Below are 24,221 nucleotides of genomic sequence, written 5' to 3' on the forward strand. Positions count from 1 at the left end.
CCCTCATTCCTCCATCCCTCAACCCTTCACCCTCATCCCTTCATCCCTCATCTCTTCATCCTATGCGTCCCTCAACCCTCATTCCTTCATCCCTCAACCCTTCACCCTCATCTCTTCACCCCATGCGTCCCTTGACCCTCATCCCTTCATTCCTCACTCTTCATCCCTTGATCCTAATCCTGTCATCCCTAACCTTTCATCCCATGCTTCCCTCAACCCTCATCCCCTCATTCCTTCATCCCTCATCTCTTCATCCCATGTGTCCCTCGACCCTCATCCCCTCATTCCTCCATCCCTCAACCCTTCACCCTCATCCCTTCATCCCTCCATCCCTCATCTCTTCACCCCATGCGTCCCTCGACCCTCATCCCTTCATTCCTCACTCTTCGTCCCTTGATCCTCATCCTGTCATCCCTAACCTTTCATCCCATGCTTCCCTCAACCCTCATCCCCTCATTCCTCCATCCCTCAACCCTTCACCCTCATCCCTTCATCCCTCATCTCTTCATCCCATGCGTCCCTCAATCATCATCCCCTCATTCCTTCATCCCTCAACCCTTCTCCCTCATCCCTTCATCCCTCATCTCTTCATTTTATGTGTCCCTCAACCCTCATCCCCTCATTCCTTCATCCCTCAACCCTTCACCCTCATCCCTTCATCCCTCATCTCTTCAATCCCATGCGTCCCTCAACCCTCATCCCCTCATTCCTTCATCCCTCAACCCTCCAGCCTCATCGCTTCATCCCTCATCTCTTCACCCCATGCGTCCCTCAACCCTCATCCCTTCATTCCTCACTCTTCATCCCTTGATCCTAATCCTCTTATCCCTAACCTTTCATCCCATGCTTCCCTCAACCCTTCACCCTCATCCCTTCATCCCTCCCCTCTTCATCCCATGCGTCCCTCAACCCTCATCCCCTCATTCCTTCATCCCTCAACCCTTCACCCTCATTCCTTCATCCCTCATCTCTTCATTCCTCATGTCTTCATCCCATGTGTCCCTCGACCCTCATCCCCTCATTCCTATATCCCTCAGCCCTTCACCCTCATCCCTTCATCCCCATCCATCTGACCTCGACCCTCATCCCTCATCCTTTCATTCTCTAAGTTCTCAATCCTCACCCCTTCACATTTTCATCCAAACTCATAATCAATCAAACTCAGTAAACCATTCTAAATCGTCATCTTATTGGTGTGGTCTTTGTCAGTGAATGAAATATAAATATATGATCTTTCCAATTTATACCTCAGGACGACAGGATGAACGATGACCTTCTCCGATCCTTTGGGAAACATGTCATGTACATCCTCAAAACTTTTGTTCGGTATAAAAACTTTATGATGCATGGTTTGAATAATGACCGATTGCAACGTATTACATGATTTTAAAATCAGCTCTTTTTTGATTTACACTCCTTTTTCAGGACAGCGGTATTATTTTAATTTTTGGATGATGGATATGAAGAACATCCGTATATCTTTTTCTGATGTTCTCACTGTTCTGCACAGTCACAGTGTTGGAGTCATAAACCTATCATTAGTCATCATTAATCCTCAGGTCTCTCTTGAAACTGGCTGCTCCGTAGTGTACCCTGGAGGTATTACATTGCCCATAACTACCCTTGGCTTTAAGGCTATGACAGAAATTATGACCTTAATAAAGTTGACTTTGCAATATTTGCACGCATAAGCATCTTACAGCTGATACAAAAAGACTGTCTGGCTCTGTTTTAGGGCTCCCACGGGCTGTCTCTTGGCAGGCGGTGGATGTCTTCATGACTTAACGGGCCATCAAAGAGACTCAAAAATCCTTTATGAATAACGTCCACATGGCCAGTTCAGCAGTGCCACTTGTCATTTACCTTCTTAATGTGAAATAGTAGCATTACACGTCATGTATGATGAGATTTCTTCACATTTATTCCTATTAATATTTGACAAAAGCACTCAGGGGTTATCCAAGCTGTAGATAAATATTACATCAGAACGCACCATAGCTGGTAAAGTAATGCATTTTTACACCTGAATAATGAGCCAATAAAACACATCAAACTGCCCACATGCTCGTCTGAGTCATTTCACATTTAAGCCACAGTCTCATCTTTGTTCCTCCACGATGGCAGACGTCGAACTGCATCACAGGCCGTCATAAAGATGAGGTGATGATGTGTTATTTTCAGGGCTCTGGCTCTGTTTATTTCCTGGCAACTCCACAAAAAAACAAACAGCCTGCGCTGTAACTTAATTCTCAGGATAAATCCTTCAGCAGGATAAGTGTAGCTGAATGTGGCTGGTGTTTATCCAGTAGTCCTTCTCATCGTAACACTGTTGATAAATGTCACAGTCTCAAAAAACAAAAGAATGCTGCTCTGCGTGATCTCCAAGAATTGTTGTTTATGGCCCCCTGTTGGATAACAGGGAAATGGAGACTTTTTCTGATATTTAAAACTGCAAATATAGACTGATTGTGTTTTAACATGATCAAGAGTCCTCAAGGATTGTGATATGTTCCTTTTGGTTGTTTTCTTTTAAATGATTTTGGTTTCTTGTTTTATTTTGATTTGGTTTTGAGAGAGACACAAGATTAAATTAGCAGCAATATCATGATTTCTTTACGTGTTTGGGTTTTTTTTTTTCATCTCAGATTTATGCTGACAGAAAGTTATTTAAAACTAACAGCATTTCCAAGGACACTGTTGAATAACTGTGCCAGTTCAATAATCACAGCTAGAGACTGAACTCATTATAAACCACTGATCTAATAACCCAATAACTTGGTGATTGTGACATAACCTCTTTGTCTCTTTCTGTTCTTTGCTTCATACTTTTACATTTTGTACTTTGTCATGTTTCAGTTTCAATCTTGCTCTGTTTTTTTCCTCTGTGAGGAACTTTGTGTGCTGCATCTTTCCTGCACAGAATTAGGCAATTTGAAGTTCAAGAGGACTTATGGCTAAATAAAAGTTGCATAAATGAAATTAATATGGGACCATCTCCTGTTTTGTGGGTGTTTTTTTTCTGTCTTGTTAAATTGAAATACAGAAACTTCTAGCTGCATATGCAGATTGAAAATAGGGTGAAAGTGGTGAAAAGTGGAGGTCACCTACAGATGCTGAAGATCATTTAGAGGCACATGTGTAGTATATAATAATGAGATTTTAAGGCATCCATTTGGACTGGCTAAACTTTATGTTTCATCAGTGTTAAATTTCAGTTTTCTCCTCAGGATGAAGGCCCAGTAGAGGAAGGACAAACTTATTCAAATCACATCCAGTGAGTAAATAAATATGAATTTACGCACGATGTTAGTTGTTGGATAGCAGCACTTACACAAGTCCACCGCAGGTTTTTCATCTCTCAGTGAGAATTTGAGGGGTGGGGCCTGTAATGCCCGCTGGCAGTGCTGAGGTTTGGATGCAAATATCACGGCTTTGTAACTACTTGTCTGAGTTGGATGCAGTTCGACGCACCAAAGTGGATTTAAAAAAGCGCAACTCGCTGGAGCTTCAGTGCAAACACGCGTCCAGACCTCAGAAGACGAATTTAAAAAGTCTGAGTGACTAACTTCATCGGAACATAAATATATTTTTATGCATATAGTCTTTCACTGGAGGAATTCATTTTTAATCCTTTGCGCTTTTTTCTTTTCTTGTGCGTCTTGTGAGTCTCCACAGCCTGCTAGGGAAGTTGCCTCGAAATTGTGACAGATGTGAAAGAAATGAAATCATATGTCTTTTTAAATGATGACAGAGAAAAGTTGCATGGGGGTATCCTGTAGGAGGAGTTCTTTGTGACCAAACAAGTAACGGATTTTCCCTTATAAAAAAGGAAACTGAGTCCCGACCGCTCAATGAACAGCATTATTCGGAGACCCCGCTGCGCAGGTGCGTTGATTTTTATTTTACATTTACATTTTACATTAAGATTAAATGTTTCAAGGCTTAGGTTTATGATTTCTTTTAAATAAATATCTTAAGTTGGAGTTAACTTTGTTTTAACGAATCTAGAAATTTGAATGCGTAAAAATACTTTATTGTAAACATATGGAAAACGGTCTTGGTTTAATATGTTAATCGAGCATTTATATGGATGTTGTTAATCTAATTATATATAATTATTATTATTATTGACGACCTTGATTCGTTTTATTTTGCAATAAATTACATTTTCAGATTTGTGAGATTTAAACTGCCCCATTTTTAGCCATCATATGAACCAACTTTTTCCATAAGTGCATTTTAAACTAATTCAATATTTAATCAAATAAATTCAATTATACTGAAAATTATTATCATATTTATTATGTTGACATAATATTTGACAATTTTTCTGCTGCTTAAACTTAACTTAAAAGTAGGATACAGTTTACATACAGTTTTTTTTACTCTTTAGGATAACATCCTGCAGCATCTATCCTCACACACACTTGTGTTAACACACCACACAAACTCATTGTCATCCTCAGGAGCTACATAAATGTCAGCCTCTCCAGTTTCAGAGTGACAGGCATGGAGGGATTTAGAAAAACAACAGGACAGTGACGTGAGGGCAGAGATGCTGGACTGGGGACAGGTGGGGATCTGCACTTGATTTCCCTCCTCCCTGAGGAGCAGTGCAGTGCAAACAGCTGTAATCCAGCATGGTGTGCGAGCCTCAGAGGCAAAGCTGAGCTGCGTTCAACTGAGCTGTGCAGGATCAACCCTCTGACTGCTGGGGCTGTGCAGGGCTTAGTCCTACATGAAAACTCAAAAAGAGAGTCTGGTGCTGGTGATGGTCTTCTCTGCTCTGAGCGTTGAGTGTTTGTCAACTGCTGCACATTTGACCTCTCACTGCCTGAAGTCTTTAAGCTGCAGAGCGGAGGAAGTGATTACAAAAATGGTTAAGGCTTCTGTTGATGCTGCTGGTGCAGCCAGGTGTTTCTCCTCATTCTGGACAGGCTATCTAAAGATTTAGATTATAATATGTTGAGAGCGTAGGGATGATGCCTCAGTCAGCACCTCATCTCTACTGTTACCTCTTTCCTGTAGCATGTCTTTATGTTCTTTTTCTGTTTTTCATTGTGGGTGAAATTGGCCAGCACAGCTACAGCTTATGGCTTGGATGTAAAAAAAGAAATCATGGATTTTACGAATATCAAAATAAACAAAACATAAATGGTCACCATGACTGAGTTAAAGCACCCACAAATTCCTGTAGAATTGTTTGCTGCACACACAGATGGCCAAATTTGGGGAGAAAAATGTGCCCAGAATTTCCCGCTAATTCGCCTTTTGGAGTCCATGTAGCAGATGCCACTTAAGAATAATTTCATTTTGAAAACAGGAGTGATTTGAGGTTAGTGTGGGGCCACAATAGGGAAATGCTGGCTCCAGCGTTTGGCCATTTCTATGTGAGGGAAAAGACGTTATGACTAGTGAGCACACACTGAAATATCTAAAAGTTTGTGCCTTTTTTTTAATCCTTTCTCTGCCTTCTGTGTCTCTTGATACAAATACTATTAGTTTGTGTGTGATTGAGACATTTTGGTACAAGTTAAACAAGCTGATGTTCTTTGGTCAGCTCTTAAATATGTGTGGAAAAGCCAGTAGGTTCAGCCACAGGCAGAAAGTTCATCGACAGGTTGCATTTGTAACTCTGAGCTCAGAGTTGTGGCACCTTCTCCAGTTAAATTAATAAATAAATAAATTCCCAGTGTGGGAGCTCCCTTTCAGTGCTTGAATAATTGATAGATCAAACTTAGGACTTACAAAGGAGGCAATTTAATCTCCTGACTATTTGATGAGCGGGGGCTTAGTTTCATTGGGCTCAGCTGAATGTGGCCGACAGTGAGGAAAGGCACACAGTTTAATGGATGAGGGAGCAGAGACAGAGAACTTTGAAAACATACAGGTGCCACAGTGTGCCACAGTTGCCTGGTGAGATGACTGTTTGTTAAAAACAGGCCTTGAAATGGAGATGGGCTGAGAGTACAACAATCAGTTTTCCCTGCGACTCAACAGCCCGATCCTGTCTCTTATCTCCATGGTGTGCGAGAGCAGATATGGATGAGCTGAGGTGTGCTTCTGGCAGGTTGCGCAGAGTCGTGGGAGTGCTGGGTTATGAAAGAGTCTCTGGCATGGAGTCTTGAGTTACTCAGTGCTGGAAAGGTCATGTTCTGAGTGATCCAGACACTTAGCATGTCCCATTCTCCAATCATCACTCTCTCAAGTAACAGGTGCTGCAGAAGACTGGTTGCGCCACTCTTTTGGCTCATTCTTGTAAATATGACTTTTAGCCGAGAGGTGTCAGTGACACTGAGACTCATTAAGTGTTAAGAAGTAAATAAACCTACTGCCGGGAAAGAGAGTCAGAGATGTTTCCCAATTAGGAGAGGATACAAGTGACCCTTTATTCTGTCTTTATAGATCGCATCATCTCACAAGATGACTCGTGATTATCACATGGACTTGGAATCAATCTGGATTTGTTTCCATTTGAGTTAGAAATGAAATGAAAAATGGATTTTATCATTATGTAATTTTCAGATCATACTTTACTCCGGCCTCAAGTGTAACTCCTCTTCTGGATGTTTAAAATATTTTGGATCAGTCCAGCTAAAAGAAAAATGGTGAAATACGAAATGTTTTGTCCCTTTTGATTTATACTTAAACAAATAACGTAATGTTGCCTGCAGGAATGTTTAGACGCACCAAATGGCATTGTCCCTAGTGTGAATCTGAGCCACAATCAACTCAACAGCCTAATATGGTCCTATTTTTCTTTATTGAGCTGCGAGGGAGGACCTCCCATTGCTCAGATCCTAACATGTTCTGTGTGTCCTCTTCACACAAGAGCTGTAAATACATGCAGCGTATGACACTATCTAAAAAAGATCTCAGCACCAAATACAACAAAGGCCTCCAGCCCGAGTGTGTGTTGCATTTCCCAGATGGAGCTGACTTCACTCCAAATACAACTTGAAATGCCACGACCTTGAAGTGTTTGTTGTGTTTAGTTTCCTTGTTTCACAACTGATCATTTAAATTAGCTGGTTAGTTCTTCAGATTACAGAGAGTTCTGATACTCGATGATACATGAATGAATGTAGCCTACACCAAACAATGTGTCCCTGGTGTAGTGGGTTAGAACTGACTGTCGCTGATTTAAGTATGTAAATGTGCTGACAGTATACTGACATTATTGTATTGCTTTTGAAAAATATGCTGAAGGAATAGTCCAACATTTTGGGGAACTGGCTTATTTGCTTTCTTACCGAGAGTTAGATGACAAGATTCTTGTGCTCATATGATAAATATGAAGCTACAGCCAGCAGGCGGTTAGCTTAGCTTAGCTAAAGATGGGGGAAAGGGGGAAACCTATCTATACAGAACTGATGGGTAAAAAAAAAATACAAGCTGCGGTTTTATTGAATAGTTTTTTGGCCTGGTGCAGTGAGTTTTGGCAGTGGTGCTTCCAAGAGGGGCCATGGCCCCCCTGATACAATTGATAGCCTCCCAAATGCCCCCCCCCGGTGACAATAAGGCAGACATTACTGACTTTAAGAGGGCATGGCGCACTCAGTTTTTAAGCTATGATGGTAGTGGTACCTTGTGAAACCAGCCAACCTAAGGCATCCATTTGTACCAACGCTCCAAAGTTAGGCTCATTTTTGGCGAGGGAATAACTGGCATGGCCATCTCAAATGGGTCCATTGAATGAAAATGGGTGTGGCCACACCAAGTAAAAAATGGAGGCGCTACTGAGTTTTGTAGTCTCGTCGTAACAATGTGGATGCTAGGCAACAAGGAGAGACTTCAGGAAGTCACTGCGCCTGGCCAAGAAAAGTTTGACCCATAACACCTCAGTTTTGTACTGATCAAATAAACAAAATATAGCATGTTAATCAGTAAGCTTTAGAGGTGCCGGTAGGCAGATTTCATCACCTTTGGACAGAACCAGGCTAGCTGTTCCCCCCTTTTCCAGGCTTTATGCTACACTAAGCTCAAAGTGGTTCTTTAGCTTTATAGTGCTATAGAGAACCATTAGATGTGCCAGTTGATATGTGTCCAAATGAGACTTTTACTTAAAACATGAATGGTTTTTATTGATAATTTCTTCCAAAATATTGGCTTAAAAGATTCAGAATTTAGTACAAAATGCTTACTGAGAAACACAATATGTTCCCAAACCTGTCATATTTCCATGCATGCCGGGACAAAAAGGTTGAGTCACTCATTTAATGTGTTATCCCTGAAAATAGAGCCCGATCTCATTCAAAGTCGTCAAAATCCAGCGCTTGGGGCAGTGACTTGCGGCGTCAGAAACCAGCGAAAAAAGGAGTCCTTTATCGTCGGCATGGTACGCAGCTGGTTGCAGGTATAGTTTAACGGCGCCCGGCGGCGTCAGGGGGGAAACGAGGTGGGACAAGGATGAAAGTCCGACTGGGGCAGGCAGGAGAGATGGTAGATGAGTCCAAGAAACATCGACCCAAGAGAGCGGTGTTTGCATCCCATAATATTCTAAAGCCAATCCCTGTTCTTTTCTTAAACCTTACGACATGTTTTTGTTGCCTAAACCTAACCATGTGTGTTAGTTGTTGAAGGAAAAAAAAAAAGTCAATTCGTAGTATTGTAGTGACGTAGTGCGTTAATTTTGAAAGAGACTGTATGTAAACATTGAATTTCCTGTGAAAACTGAAGTGTGTTTTGAAAGAAGACAATGCATGTAACAGGCAGAAGTTGACATGGTGTCCCAGAACGCCAACAACCAATGCACCCAGGGTACCTTGCACGTTGTATGTGGACATGGAAAGTGCATGACCAAACGTCAATATGTGATGAGGTCAGAGTGAGATTTATGTCGGGAAATACAGTATTTGCAGGCTACTAAACAAAGCTGAAGGACCAGTAGAGAATCTCTAAAGAACCATACAGGGACTTAAAAAGTTTTTTGTTGTGCTATATTTCACCTCAACCCACGATAAAGAACCACTGAGGAACATTTTTCTGTGTCTGCATAACCCTTCTCCTTAACCTGTTCTCCATCTGTCCATCTTCTCTGCCTCCTTTCTTCCTCAGCAGGTCCTGGTACAAGCAGATGTGTTGTCACACATAGTCAAGAACCTGTATCCATCGTTTCTCAGGCTGCATGCCAATATTTTAGTGCCTCTTTAGTTCATCTTTTATAAGACACATGCTTGTGAGCTCAGGCACCCACTGACAGCAAAGCCTCTTCAAACAGCGGGTTCCCTGCTTCCCTGCCAGCCCACCCCAAGCTTCATGGGTTGAACCACCAGAAGTTCGACTATCTCCTCTTCATTCTCTCCTCCTCGTCATCCTCCGCACAACCCCTCAACCCCACCCTCCATCCTACAACCCCGTGCCGTCTACTTTCTTTACCAGTACTACTACCAGCGTGATGGCTTGTTGCGCCTTGGGCTTATTTAGACTTGCAACCACAGCATCACCCTCGACTTCACAGACTTGCAGACGCAGCAGCCACTAGAGTGAAAGATCCAGAGAGATAGAGGGGAGGAAAGGGAGAGACAGACAGAGACAGAGAGCAGTACCACAGGAGAGAGGAGGGATCATCTGTCCCAGCAGCAGAGGGATCCACCTGTCCCACAGAGGAAGGGGCCCCCCCCACCTGATCCATCTGGTCGCAGGGGGGGACCCTGCGTAGCCGGGAAGGCAACAGGGACTATGCAGCTGGGACTGGTGGCGCTGGCAATGGTCTTCTTCAGCTCCATGGGTCACAGCGATGTTCTCAAGCTCTCCAAGGCGAGAAGGCAGAGACGGGGTGAGTTCCCTCTTTCTCAGTTTGTTTTGATCTCCTTTTTCTTCCTCTTCAGCGCTGCTGCCTTTCGTCTCTGCGGTCTGAGTCACAGTGGTGGATGTCTTGTAAACATTTAACAAGCAAAGTAAAGATAACATTTTGTTTATTTTCTCATCATTCTTATTTGTTTTTCCTAGATGGGTTGTGTTAGGTTCAGTGTTTCCCCTGAATGGCTCGTCTTTCTTCCTCTTTTTAAGATTATGCCTCTCTCAGTTTATGTAAAACTTTTATGGGTATTAGGATTGTTTATAGAGGGGGTTTTGATGGATTCGCCCTCAAAGCCATCACTCTTTTTGTGTCTGGCTCTGTGGGCACATAATGGAATGAGTAGCTGACAGTTCTAAGCTCTCAATTGGACCGTGCTGCCGGTGTTGTTGGAAGCATTTTTCTGACCTCACGCAACCACAAAAAAGATGGTGCTCAGCCCGACTTGCAGTATATCTCTGGCCTTAAAGCCTCAGCACTGGTGTTAATGTCAGCTTTGAAATAAGTCTTCCTTTACACACAAGGAGCTTTCAGCCAATGCCAAGCTCACCCCAACCTCTGTGAACCAGAATTCATTTAATACCATGACTGGCCACGGTAACAGATGGGTTTATTAAAATCACACACACACACTGGAAAAGGAAGAGCTGTTGTTTGTGTCATATATGAGGAATATTTTACACACTCATATGTATATGCATTGACCTTAGATGCTGTTGCAGTTTGTCATGTGCCACTGTAATGAGGACAGAAGGATTTGGGTCAGTCACCATATACATGAGCGCCCTCTACAGCGTCATTGTCAGCTGAGGCTTCTCCCTGTCAGATATGAAAGTGATCTACAATTTACACCTCTGATTTACAGCTTTTAAATCTTCAGTGTCATCAGATTTCTATCTCTGAATGATTTCAGTGTAACGCAGAGATGAAATCGAGACCGTCAGAGAGGAGCTTCAGACAGCGCAAATGCTCTCATTTCCAATCCACCACGTGTCACAAACAGTTTACAACACCGCTACATCCTCTGATTCATACACTCCCCTCCGCTTTGGTTAGAGATTACTCCCCAGGGCCATTATTAGTCCTTTCATTTGTGATAGCGAGCAATATGACCTGGCTGTAATTGCTGCATTTGAGGTTACCGTGACTCACACATGGTGTAATCTGTTCATGGGAGAACCCTTTTAACGCTTTTACTGTCCGACTTATCTCTGGGAGGCAGGATGGCAGATGGATTGCTGTGTGAGAGCATGTATATTTAGAGCTGATACAGTGCAGGAATGTAAATCATCTCTCAGGACTGTGGTTTTGTTTCTGAGCAGCTCCCAGAAAAAGGATGTGCCATTTGACACGTTTCCTAGAAATGATTTAGATTGCAACTGGTGATACACTGGTTGTGCTTTTGTTGGAAGATGAGGGAATTTGATTAATGTCTGAGTCTGGGATGACAACGAAGTAATGTACAACAGTTTGCATGTGTACTTTTCATAGGCGTGTGTATGAAGAGAGCATGAGTACAGCCTGAAATGCATCTGTAGTGTATTTTCAGACCTAGGACAGGGGATGAATGGTGTTTAGTGCCACTGTAGAAAAACACTGGCACTATTTGATTCTTGGCCACGTCCGTAATGATTGCAGTTTTCTTATGCCCAGATCATTTGTGACTGACCCCAGTAGAGGCCCTGTGTGATGTTAGTTGCCTGATTATGACTGGCTCTTGGTCGGCTGTCGGCCCCAATTACCCGGGTTTCTCCAAATGAAAATCTGTTAAGGATCTCCGGCGAGCAGCTTGAAGTAAACATTGAGTAACTGTTCAAACAAAGATGTTTGGCCTAGCCCCCGGTTAGATGAAGCTGAAAGCATTAACCCCTGCTTGTTGGAGCGATAAAGCCAGTTTATGGTTGAATCTGCGGAGATGCCAGAAAAATATTAAAGTTTCCTGACATGCCCTCGTTAGAATTAATATCTGGCTGGAAACAATTTATCTTTTTATGTGATAGTACTCCATGCTGTTCTGGTGTTTACCTCAACCTGACTGTTCCTGTCTTTATGTTTATTATGTTTCCACAGTTAGCACTGAGGGGCCACCATCTTGCTCCAAAGGCTGTGACCGATGCTCCGAGTATAACGGCTGCATCAAATGTAGACCCAAGCTCTTCATCTTCCTGGAGCGCAATGATATTCGTCAGATAGGCGTGTGCCTCGCCTCCTGCCCCATGGGATACTTTGGCATGAGGAACCCAGAAGGCAACAACAGATGCACCCGTGAGTTTTGCTTTGTTCAGTAGAGTCTCAACCAAGCGACATTACAAGTGTCACTGTGCACCAACAGAACATATCAGTGGGCGCATTAGATTTGTAGATACACATCTGGAAACTTCATGCAAGCTGGAGCTAACACTTGGCAACAGCTCATTCTGTAAAAATCCACAAAGCTGATGTCAAGGCTGCAGAAGTGCAAACGATCTGTTTATCTTTGGCTCAACCATCTCCTGTTTGTGTACAATATGGGAGTATTTGGAGGAGTAGAGGGATACCCTGCTTGTTTCTTTGTCTTGTGTATCTTATTTGTTGTATTTCCAATTTTTAACACCACTTTGTGTGTTTGACAAAGACCTAAAATATCAATACAGAAAACAGAGATGTTACCATGTGCCTAACCCTTTATTTTCCTGTGTAATTTCATGCTGCCTTATTTTTTTGACCTATCTGTGATACTATTTTCCAATGCCTGAGTGAATAGTGAATAGGAAAGACCACTTGATGAAATCCATCTGTTGTTGCTATAATCCATGTTGAAAAGAGCACAAAAATAGCCACCACATCCAGCGAAGTATTTGCTGAACCGGAGGAAACTCAGTAGAACTTTTAATTGAACTGGCCTTCATTATAGGCAGGTTTGGCTCATTTGGAAGGTGGGTGAAAGGGTGGCCACACTCACGGTACTTAAAACGTACTTAGCTGGATCTAGTGGCACTGGTCCCGCACTTCAGCTGAGGAGTGCCAGCACCTCAGTCTGTTGTCTGTTTCCCCTTACGTGTGGGCCGAAAACGGGGTCGGAACAAAATCCCAACAAAAACATCTCTAATGCGTTGTTGTTTGTCTGTTCTTAAGAGGATATGTGTGTTTTTTATTTGGCCCTCATGTGCAAAGTTCATGCCAGGCCTCAAGCCGTGTCTGTTATGCTTTTACTGTTTTCACTGTATTTCATTCTAATACGCCCTTACTAACTGTATCATACACAGTCTCTGAGATAAAAGGTTTATTTGAATGTGAGCGGGGCTAAAAAGATCATTTTCTGCACAGTAAAACATGTATTACCTCAATAGTTAACTCAAATTATTTAATGACATTTAATGACATTCATGGCTTCAAGTGAGTTGTAGGTGTAGGTGCGGTGGGCAGCTACAATACCCAGCAGCCTGTTGTGATTTTCTGCTACAGGAAGAAATATGCAGGCTGTTCTTCTCTTTAGAGATGTTTTTCTTGACTGCCCATCCCTGTATCACATAATGCTTATCAGATGTTAATATTTTCGCTTAAGTTTGCATAACCCCAAACTTAAAACTGCTGCTTATGGTGATGCAGTATTGCTGGATTTTGATACTTCAGTTTTCATAAACAGGAGCTGTAATTTTGTGCTCCAGCTGTTAGCGGTGCTAAACTTTCTTGTTTGAGCCCTGTGTTTTACAGCCCTTATACTGAGAGGTAGACAACATACAGTAATGTGTTTCTAAATTAACAGGTTATATTGAGACATATCTTATTTTCCATGTTGCATCAGTGCAAACGACACAAATGGAATTTTTATTATCATCTGAGATTTTTGCATTTTGTATTAGATATTTTGCAAAAAAAATTCAACCCCATGTGTTACAGCATTCCTCCAACGTCCTGGTTTGTTGCAGAGAGGGCTGAATTTCCTCAGCAAATTCTTTTCGGAGGCCCGCGGTGGCTATCCTGGGTTATTATCCAATCATCTGACTTTATACATGTCATCCCAGAATGTCTTGTTAGCAACATTTGTCTTACATTATAGGGCTACAAACGTCAGGACTGTCAAATTTAGCTGTCAAGGGCTTAAAAATAGTAATTGGGAGCAGGAGGCAAGAACCCAGTGTTAGATCATTTCTGACCTTGGCGTCCGACCAGCAGCAGAGTAGACATTCTTACTGTAAGTTTAGCACACATGAACACAACGGGTCTAGATCTGAATCATTTCCTTTATAGAAATATTGACAGGAATTTACAGATTTCCATCTTCCGCCGCTGTTGTTCCAAGAGAACAAGGAAGTGCCTTTCAAGATGAGGCCAAAGCTTTTTGGAGTCTTTTAAAGATGTCTGTTTTTTGTCCTCCTGTGTTTGTAATCATCCAGATTTCGAGGAGTTGTTTGTTTGACTGGAGAGTTAAGAGATTTTAATGAGTCTGAGGTGTACAGAAACTCTTGAGAAACCCACTGAAGCGATACACTCCTGGCTGTACTCATTCACACCCGCTCTCCAAAAAAACAAGGCCTGTGGTGCATGTGTTTTTAAGAGAAGAGTGTTACTCCCCCTAAACAGACCCCGTGTTGTTTAATCACTAATAAATCTCTCAGAGGAAATAAAATTCAAGTTCCTCTTGCCCTGTCTCCAGAGAACCACTTGCCCTCTCCGGCCAAAAATGTGATGAATATTCTATTAAAGAGATTTCTTGTGACATTTTTCTACAACAAGATCAAAAAAATCTGAAGCTAATAATATGAACTCTCACCATCAGCAGACACAGTGTGACTGAAACTGATTTGATCCCTTCATTTGATCCTCTCTTTTTGTCTTTCAGAATGTAAAATAGACAATTGTGAAGCGTGTTTCAATCGCAATTTTTGCACAAAATGTAAGGAGGGCTTGTATTCACACAGTGGGCGATGTTATGTCAGCTGCCCTCCAGGCCAGCGCACCTCCAACGAGACCATGGAGTGTGTCGGTGAGTGACCTTTGACTTTTACCCTGAACTGTTTAAGCATCTCTTAAAGATCCAGTGTGTAGAATTTAGGGGCATCTATTGGCAGAGTGTAATGTAATATTCATAACTATGTTTTCATAAGAGAGAGAATTGTTGTTTCTGTTAGTCCACTATTGTTTCTACAGTAACACAAAATGGACAAATCAAACACTGGCTCTAAAAAGGGTCATTCATGTTTTTGCATTTATGCATCAGCCACCCACATGATTGGCATACAGAAGAAGTTTAAGTTGGTTGCAAGCTGCAACCTCACCACTAGATGCCGCAAAATTCTACACACTAAGCCTTTAAAGCTCCTTTAATGAACTAGAAGGTATTATTTCACTGTCTTCCACTAAAGCATTAAAAGGTGTGAGCCACATGTTGACTCAATCTTTATTATCACTTAATGAGCAGCCAACTATGTTCAATTGGCCAGCCTGGGAAAAGGGGAAGTGAACTCGAGAAAATTCACAAGATCTCTTTATATTGCCTTTATTTTTCTTTTCTTTTTTGGTATTGTTGTTGAAAATAATTCTGTTATAAGTTATAAACAACAGCAGTAACAGTTGTTGCTCTAACTGGACCCTGCTGGTGTAACCGTAAAAACCTTTGTTGTGAGCTCAGTTTACTTAATAGCCATCTGCTTTGGTACATTTTCAGGTTCATAGCAACCCTCTCAATCTGTCCCTCTCAAGTGAAAATAAAAGCAAGAAAGATAAAATTGCTTTCAGATTCGAAAATTACTTAGTCATTATTGTGAGCTAAAACTGCTGAACTGTAACAAGCAGACATGAAAGCTGTGAAGCAAATGTGCTGTGTTAGAGCTGCGGAGCATTCACTCACTACCTCAGTCCCCATTTCTCTTCATGCAGGTCAGCGTCCTGCAGAGTGTGAACTGGGCGAGTGGAGCCAGTGGGGTTCCTGTATGAAGAAGAACAAAACATGTGGCTTTAAGAAAGGCTCCCAGTCCCGGGTTCGCGTGCCCCTACCGCAGGTCGATATCCCCGACACTTCCCCGGCCTTGGTGCCCTCACAGACCTGTGCTCCACAGACAGAGAGGAGGAAGTGCATTGTGACCAAGACGCCTTGTGTGAGAGGTAAACACAAATACACATATAATACAGAACATTAAACACCAAGGACATGTAGTAGGGACTTCTAACCAAATGTACAGTTAGTAATAGTTAAAATCGGGTACTCAGATTACAGATGAACAAGCACTAAAGTCCGTGTGCTTCACAAAATGCCCCCACCAGTTGATATGATGACTGATGGAACCATTACTCAACATCCAAAGGCCTGTATTCCCGCCAGCGTGTCTGTGACCCGCAGCGTGTTGATTGGGTTTGGTTTGGCTGAGCTCACAGAAGGATACAGAATCTCTTGACTTCTCAGCATGTAAACAATAAACTCTGTCTACGAGCCAAGCAGATGAAGGGCGGGCATTAGGCACTGCAAAGCTGGACAAGGATCAGAGCTACACGGAGCTATTTGTTCTGAAGACAACTGAAGCGTGAGGTTTACACGGCCGTGACATGTTTGCTTGGGCTCTTATCATCCGCACAGCAGCTTGCTCTCCAGCAGGTTAACAGTCATTCTCACCAGTCAATGGCCATTATCAACTTTGATAACAGCATATTAGTTGCTCTTGGCCTCAGTCGTGGCTAATAAATGATAGATCTGGCCAATCGGTCCAGAGTTTATTGGATGATAAGTGCAACAAAAACAACAATGATCCCAGTTATTTGGTTTTAAACAGTTTATCATTAGTAGTGAGGCAATATTTACCAGCAGTGGCGTTGGGATAATAAACCATTTTAAACAGAATTAAGAGGTAGCTGTTGCTTAGCATGATTAATGCAAGTTATAGGGTTTATTCTCTTGAACTGCAAATGTCTTTGTCTCTAAATGTCACCATATACTAATCCGTTTTGCATAAAGTGCCAGCTTTAAACCAAAGTTGGAAACTTACACACATTTACAAGGACTGAGAGAATTGTAAATGAGCAGTATTTAAAGCCTTTATTGGACGGTGGCACGTTTAGGGGATTTTGGGCACGGCAGCCACATTACGCAAGGATATTTGCAGTGTTGGCAGCTGTACAGATGTTGCAACACGTAACAGATGATATGCCTGGATATATGTGAGTAAACATGCTTGCATATTCAAGCACCGTCCTCTATTCTGGAGCAGTTCCTATAGGACTCAGAGACTGAAGAACAGAACATGATCTGACACTGTCCCATATAGATCTGTGGTCATGTCTAAAGGGAGGGGGGCTGACGTGGCTTGTAATTGCTCAGTGAGGAGTGGGATCTTCGTTGGATGGGCTGTGACAGCACAATTTGAGATACGAGAAGGAAATTTACTCTGTCTGACGCCTGCATCCTGGAAAGAATGTCAGCCACGGGTTCAGAAGAATAATTAACTTTGAAATATTATAAACTGCCCTATAAAAACTGCTACGCAGGCCGCCAAATTTCCAAACTTGGAGCAAAGTCATATCAGAGAGACAAGGATGACATGTGAGGTGTCACCTGACGAGTAATGAGTCATAGAAGCTTTCTGGATTGTGAAACTGTTGATGCTGAGGAGATTTTTAGTCCTGTTTTTCTTTTGTATGAAAATAAGACACATACGACTGCCAGAGTTCAAGGGAATGAATTTTCCTCTGTGAGGTAATTCATGGGTGATGGTACCATGACTCCGGTGAACCAGTTCATGTGGGTAAACTCGCTCAGTGCAAAAAGAGCGCAGCTGTGGATTCATCTGTGGGAGTTGGCTGGCAGTCTGGCTATATAAAACACAGGGGGCAGACCTTGTATAACATTAGTGATTTAGTGGTCTGCAGAACTCACGCTTTGTGTTGATTTGGCTGCAAATTTTTCCCCTTTTTCCTGAAGCTCAATGAAAAGGGTCTCACGCGAAAACAGAATTCTCTGGATGTGTTTTTGCATTTGTCAGGCAAAATTGTTTAGTTTGGATGGAGAGGAGGTACAATCAGGCCTGTCATAAACTGATGGAGTCCCCCTCTCCTGGCTCCATTAGTGGTTTGTTAGAAGTAATTAAGTCCTTACACAGTAAGCACATCAGCTCAGACGCTGCAGAGTGTGTGTGAGGACTCTTTACTTCACTCGAGTTCATTGTGCCTCATTGATATAAATTGAAACCATTACGGCTCAATGTTAAGTGCTTGTTTGAATGGTTGCTATAAAAGCTTGGAAAAATGTTTCTTAACACGTAACTGATGAATGTGTTGGACATAGAATCTTTTTATATGGTTTTGAGCCAACTTAACAAATAACATCAGCAGTATTGTTGTCATGATTTTGGCACTAATGGCTCTTGAAAAAGGCGAATTATTCCCATTTGTGTACTACTGTGCGGGACTGAGCCTCGCCGTTTTCAGTTGAGAGTAAAGCAATCGTGACTCTGCATGGGCCTGCGGTGAGTAAATGTTTTTGTATTAGATCTGTTCACATTCAGCTGCACTCGGTGTACTCCATCACTGCATAATGATTTTCACTGGCTGTGTAGAAACATGTTTCTGGTGAAATTTGAGTAACACTGTACCTTTGGTCTTTTTGTTTTTCTACTTTGCGCTTAAACCAAAAGAATCATAACTGTTTGTACGACAAGTTTAAAAATGCTGGTAGGGGAAATAAACACAGACCTACAGTTATTACTGCACAGCAGTAGACAAACATGGTGGCGCCATAAGCCCTGCTGTTGTCAACTGCATAGTGAACACTGTCCAGCCCTTGGCACGCGTTCACTCAGTTTCCAGGATATGCAGAGACTCTCCACGCACAAGTTCATAACAAACATCCTCCAGCGTAACTACACTCCCTCAGATACACAAAACCGAATACTTTTGAGTGCTGCCTAAACAATAGCCATCTGACACTAGGCAAAATGTCCATTTCCACTTTGTGACAGCTCCTCACGTCCTTATGGGCCATTATTGGGCCCTTGACAATGTTTAACTCATTATGCCAGAAGTGATTTTAAAGTGATTTATGTGACAGAAAATTGTGTCACTTGACTGTCCTGAGTGCTCTCACAGTTTATACATGCACTGCATTTTAAAATCAGCAGCAGCAGTAAGCTCTTTCCTCTCCTGAAAGGTTTTCATGTGGACATTAACCACTCTGTGATGGATGTTTGTATTTAGAGGGCAATTATACTCTTAAATGTATGACAGGTGTGGATCCTAATGCAAGAGTACCAGCAGAGAGGAGGTGGGGGGGAGTCCTGTGCGTGTTTGTTGAGTAGCTGTTGAAATAGAAATTAAGACTAAGGGCCCCATCTTACACACAGTGCAAAAGGGGGCATAATGTAGCACAACTGTCACTGATAGATTCAGACTGACTTAGTTGTCATTTTAATGGCCAGCACCCAAGCACAAATGAACTTGTGCCCAAGGGTGTGTAGGTCTTAAAATGCAGTGTGGTCAGGCACATGTTGGCTTGCTGCTATTTTGAAACAGCAGAAAGCGATTGCGCCATTGACCAACAAAAACCTAGTCTAAAGCCTGGCGCAGTATTTTCCTGCTAGTTAAAGTGATAGTTTAGGTCTTTGGACATGAAGTTATGTGAAATGCTGACCATCTGTAGCTCTGATGTGACGGTGTCACTACTCTCAACGAGCCTCCTGCTCTGAGAAATCGCCCGTAGCTTACCGGAGAAAAAGTAATTCTGAAGATGTACGGGGGACACGTAACCAAAAGGTTTTAAGCTACAAAAAAGCATGCATGTGTTTTGTTAGACTATTTCAATAATTGTAAAACATCCCCGCATTACGTCAGACCTTGCTATCAATTGGGACTATTTTCTGGCCAGTATCACTCCGCCGTGCAGGTGCTCAGGATAGCAACGGCTAACGAAAACTTCATCGGCTGTTTCCAAGAGAGAACCAGTAGGCTATTATTAGTGAGGAAAAAGATGTACTAGCCCTATATATACCTACTACTACAGCGCAAACACCGGCTCAGACTCACGACACACCCAGCTGCTGTTTACCTACAGCAGCTGACGTGTCCCCCGTACATCTTCAGAACTACTTTTTCTCCGGTAAGCTATGGGCGATTTCTCAGAGCAGGAGGCTTGTTGAGAGTAGTGACACCGTCACATCAGAGCTACAGATGGTCAGCGTTTCACATAACTTCATGTCCAAAAACCTGAACTATCACTTTAAAGGGCACATTATTCAGACTGTAAGATGCACCTACATGGGTTCACAACTTACACTTGGATGGGTTACAGGTGAGGGAAATTCATGAGGAAAATATTAATTACATTCTCTAAGATGTGAACGTAGCAGAGAGCAGAGCAGAGCTGCAGAGCTGCTGTCCAACTCCCATCAAGAGAGACACTGTGCGCTTTCACACATGAGAAGCGGTGTAACTTCATTGATTATTTCAGAAGCTAAAAGTTAAGTTCTGTTCCCCTTGTAAATGTAAATGGTAAATGGAGCTTTTTCTAGTCTTCTGACCACTCAAAGCACTTTTTAGACTATATGTCACATTCACCCATTCACACAAAGTCACACCCTGGTGGCCAAGGCTACCACACAAGCTGCTCAGTAGCCATTCAAACGCACTTACACACTGATGGAACAGCCATCAGGAGGATTTTAGGAATCAGTATCTTGCCCATAGATACTTCAAAACCAAAGAGGTAGAGAGTGGACGACCCTCTCTACCTCTGAGCCAGAGTTGCCCCTATCAAGTTTCTAACTACAACTTTGGTTTTGCCGCTTAAATGTTCCACAATATCTACTGCAGTGACTTTACTGCTCTGACTGCATTACTCTCAGCAGAAAACCACTTGCTTCTCCAATTTGCCAAATCTGTCATGGAATAAATTGATTTAAATAACACATCTTTATTTAGCTAATGAATTGTAAAAAAACTTTAATCACAGTAGAATATTATGACTTGTAACTTTAAGCCTTGCACATATGTGATATAACCACAATGACTTAAATAAAGTTAAAGTGAAAAACAAAGCACTGCAGAACAAGGTGTGAATATTATGAAAAATAAACATGAATATTACTGATCTCCAGTCAGTTACAGTATTGCAACAGATCACACAAACTAAAATGCACACTGACTATGGCTCTACCACTTGCCTTGTTATAGACATGTTGTTAAGGGTTCCTGCTTCAGATTCCAGGCCATGGTCAGGAAGCACACAGACTCTCTGCTTCAATCACCCACACCTGTCTGCTCTTAGCGCATCATCATAACTCTTTTTTCTCTCTCGTTCACTACAGCATACAATGTCATGTGTAGACATGTGAATTGCACTTAAACCTGGCCTTGGCCATTTTGCCACAGTAGTAGGGCGAGCAGCGTAGCTTTCTTTTTTCAGTTTTCTTTTTCAGCTCTCATTTCTATATGTTATGTAGAGTGTAGGACACTGTGTGTGTGCACGTGAAGCCCACGGGCCCAGTTGTTTCCCAACCCAATTTTTTATCGCAGCCTATGCAATTTGAAAATTGTGTTCCATTACATCACAATGCCCTTGATGGCCAATTCAGCATGTTGAATTAGCACCAGAGACAGTGGAACCCATCAGAGAATGAAATCACTGTGATTGGCAGATTTATGTTATTATTTGCTAACACAGAGTAAATATCCTTTCTTCTTTCAATATCGGGTTGTGTTGTCAATGTGCTAACTGGCTAACTAGCATCTTGAATCTGTCCTGCCTGTCTTCTAGTTTAACTTTTTGAATGACCATTACAGACTAGAGCCACCTGCTGCTATTGAGAGTTATTTCCTTTCATGCAGGTGTGGAACATACATGCTAGTTGGCTGTTCGCTGTAGTCTTTGCATCATGTCCAGTGCACCTTTTTGTCTGTCCACAGGTGACATGAGGCAACACAACAGTTGGCCTTTGTTGCCACTAATTCTTTGATGTTGGTTTGGTTGGTCTGGGCCTGAAGGGATCAGCAAAGTTATAACAATCCATCCTGAAGACAATATTAATGTCTGCAACAGTCGCCAACATATTTCATTCAAAAGCACAAATGTTGAGCTCATGGTGGCGCTACAGGAAAAGTCAGGGGATCACCAAAAGGTTTAGGATTCAACCTCTGAGGATCATGAACATCTTTGCAAATTTTCATGGCAATTTATCCAATAGTTGTTGAGATATTTTAGTCCAGGTCAAAATGGTAGACCGACCGACCGATAAACTAACTGACACAGTTAAAAGCAACTGGCTTCCAAATGTTTAGCAATATTATTTTGTCCTATTAATTTTGATTATTATTTGTTGACTACTTGCGGTACACTGGTCCCTGCTGTACATGATCCTGTCAACACGGCTTAACAAAGCATCATGCTGGCATTAATGAATACTTCTGAACTGGATGAACTTGGTTTAAACTTGTTTTGCCTGCATTACAAACCACACAACTACAGCCACGAGTCCTGATCCAACACACATCCCTTATCATCCACCCTCATCCCTCTGGAATCCATGTTTTTTAAACTTTTGTTTAGCCAAGAGGAGGTGCCTCTGCATACAACATCTGATGATGACAGATAATATACAGGAGTTTATTTGAGAAATGACATAAACCTGTTAATCACATTTCCAATGCATTCTCATTTCAGAGAGGAAGAGCAAGGGAGACCGACAAGATGATACAAACAGGGAGAATGCACGCGGGCGAGGACGAGACAGCAAAGATGGGAGCAGAGGCGGAGGGGGAGGAGGCGGAGGTGTTGGAGGAGGAGGAGGAGGCGGAGGTGTTGGAGGAGGCGGAGGTGTTGGAGGAGGAGGAGGAGGAGGAGGAGGAGGAGGAGGAGGAGGAGGAGGAGGGAAGAGGCGAAGAGGCCAGAGCAGGACCACCACTGCTCCCAGCATCACAACCAGCTCTGTCAGCTAAACTCCATCGCCTGCTGGATGGGTGCTGAGAGAAAAACAGAAACAGTGCCTCACCCAGCAGCACCAGCCACAGACAAAGATCAAACTGATGAAGGAATGGATTAATGCTGCTATGCATTGTAGAAGATGCAAAGAGAACTGGAGGATCGCTGCAACACAAAAGGCTTATCTGAGCTTTGTGAATAGATGAACATATCTGGAAGATACTGGTGTTCAGAAAGACTTGTTGATTTTCATTCCACCATGAGGGATCACTGTTGGACTGCAAAGCCAGTGTTGAAGATAGCGGTTCATGTCATGAACCTTTGTCTTTGTCACTTCTTGAACTAAGAACAGATTCCCGTATTTCAAATGCAGCATTCAAGCTGGAAGTCTGATAATGAATGAAGGGTCTCTTCGGTCTCTCTCTGGTCTAGATTTACTTTGTTCCAGTTTGATTTTAATCACAATCTGTTCTTTATTTGATTTCATGTTCATGAGAGGTGGCAGATGGACTTTCTCAACAGCCGCTGTACGTGATGTAAAGACGATGAAAAGTATTAAGTCTTTGTACCTTTAGTTCCTGTTGTGAGATGAAACAAAAAAAGAAAGGCACTGGAAATCATTTGTGGTTGTTGAGGACAGAAAGTCCTCTATACAGTATATTATTTCGAGGAGGGAATCCATTACAAAACAAGCCTAAGAGAAGATGTAGGAGGATTACTGGGGGCTCAACTCACATCCTTCTCCGGTGTCTTGACACAGACTTTTGCCATTTGATAGCTTAGTTGTTTGGTCTGAAATAAATGTCGGTGTTTGTGTCAGAAAATAACTCTGCACAGAAAAGGAGGAATAAAAACACAAGTATTTGCATGTGCGTGAGTGAAAGAGAGAGAGTGTGTGTGTGTGTGTGCGTGCGTGCTTGTCTCTACCTAAAGTCTGAGTGTTGGTGTACTTTGTATGCATTTCTGCACGGAATCAAGTTGTTTGTCAATGGAACTTAGTCGTTTGTACATGTGTGTTTACGTTTGCACATATGTGTTAATATTGGTCTCATAGATTGAAGGAACAGGTTCTCGAAAAACAAGAGGAAGGAAATGTAAATGCACAGTGATATATCGAATATGCAGTAACTACAAGCCACTGATTATCATTTAAGCCATCAAATCATCAGCTGCTCAGTAATCTTATCTGTTTGCAACAGGGTCTGAAGATTTTGCACAACTATAATGTTTCCTACTGCTCGTGTTTCAGAACAATCATAGCATTTTATACATTTATACTCCAAAAGCTTCATGACATTGCAGATACGAAGAGGAGGGGTTTTTTTCCCAACGTTTTTCATGGGTCTGTTTGCTTTACACACAATATTAACTTCAGGAGAAGTTACACACTACATTATTCATTCATACTATGGATTGTGATGCTGAATATGTCATACTGTGTTTATCATCAAACATACAAAGTATTAGAATCATCATGTATAGCTTATTCTGTGAAAGCCTAAATAAAGTTCAGATGAAGCTGATCAGACGTCAGTCATACACTGA

General features: G+C 42.2%; 1 protein-coding gene across 1 annotated transcript; it reads left to right on the forward strand.

The window, feature by feature from the left end:
- The first annotated feature begins 3,429 nt into the window (after positions 1 to 3,429).
- Positions 3,430 to 24,221, forward strand: rspo1 (R-spondin 1). The gene is made up of 7 exons (XM_078171737.1): positions 3,430 to 3,885; positions 9,061 to 9,778; positions 11,870 to 12,064; positions 14,622 to 14,765; positions 15,659 to 15,883; positions 22,419 to 22,526; positions 22,581 to 24,221. The coding sequence occupies exons 2-7, from the start codon at positions 9,682 to 9,684 to the stop codon at positions 22,691 to 22,693; spliced, it is 882 nt and encodes a 293-aa protein (XP_078027863.1). The 5' UTR covers positions 3,430 to 3,885; positions 9,061 to 9,681; the 3' UTR covers positions 22,694 to 24,221.

The sequence above is a fragment of the Epinephelus lanceolatus genome, chromosome 10 (assembly GCF_041903045.1).
Source record: "Epinephelus lanceolatus isolate andai-2023 chromosome 10, ASM4190304v1, whole genome shotgun sequence".
Lineage (NCBI taxonomy): Eukaryota > Metazoa > Chordata > Actinopteri > Perciformes > Serranidae > Epinephelus > Epinephelus lanceolatus.

Bases quoted from the DNA above. Each gene is read 5' to 3' on its own strand.
- rspo1 (XM_078171737.1), top strand. From the start codon at position 9,682: ATGCAGCTGGGACTGGTGGCGCTGGCAATGGTCTTCTTCAGCTCCATG. The intron at 15,884-22,418 runs GTAAACACAAAT...TTCTCATTTCAG, and splicing joins CAAGACGCCTTGTGTGAGAG to AGAGGAAGAGCAAGGGAGAC. The intron at 22,527-22,580 runs GTGTTGGAGGAG...GAGGTGTTGGAG, and splicing joins CGGAGGGGGAGGAGGCGGAG to GAGGAGGAGGAGGAGGAGGA.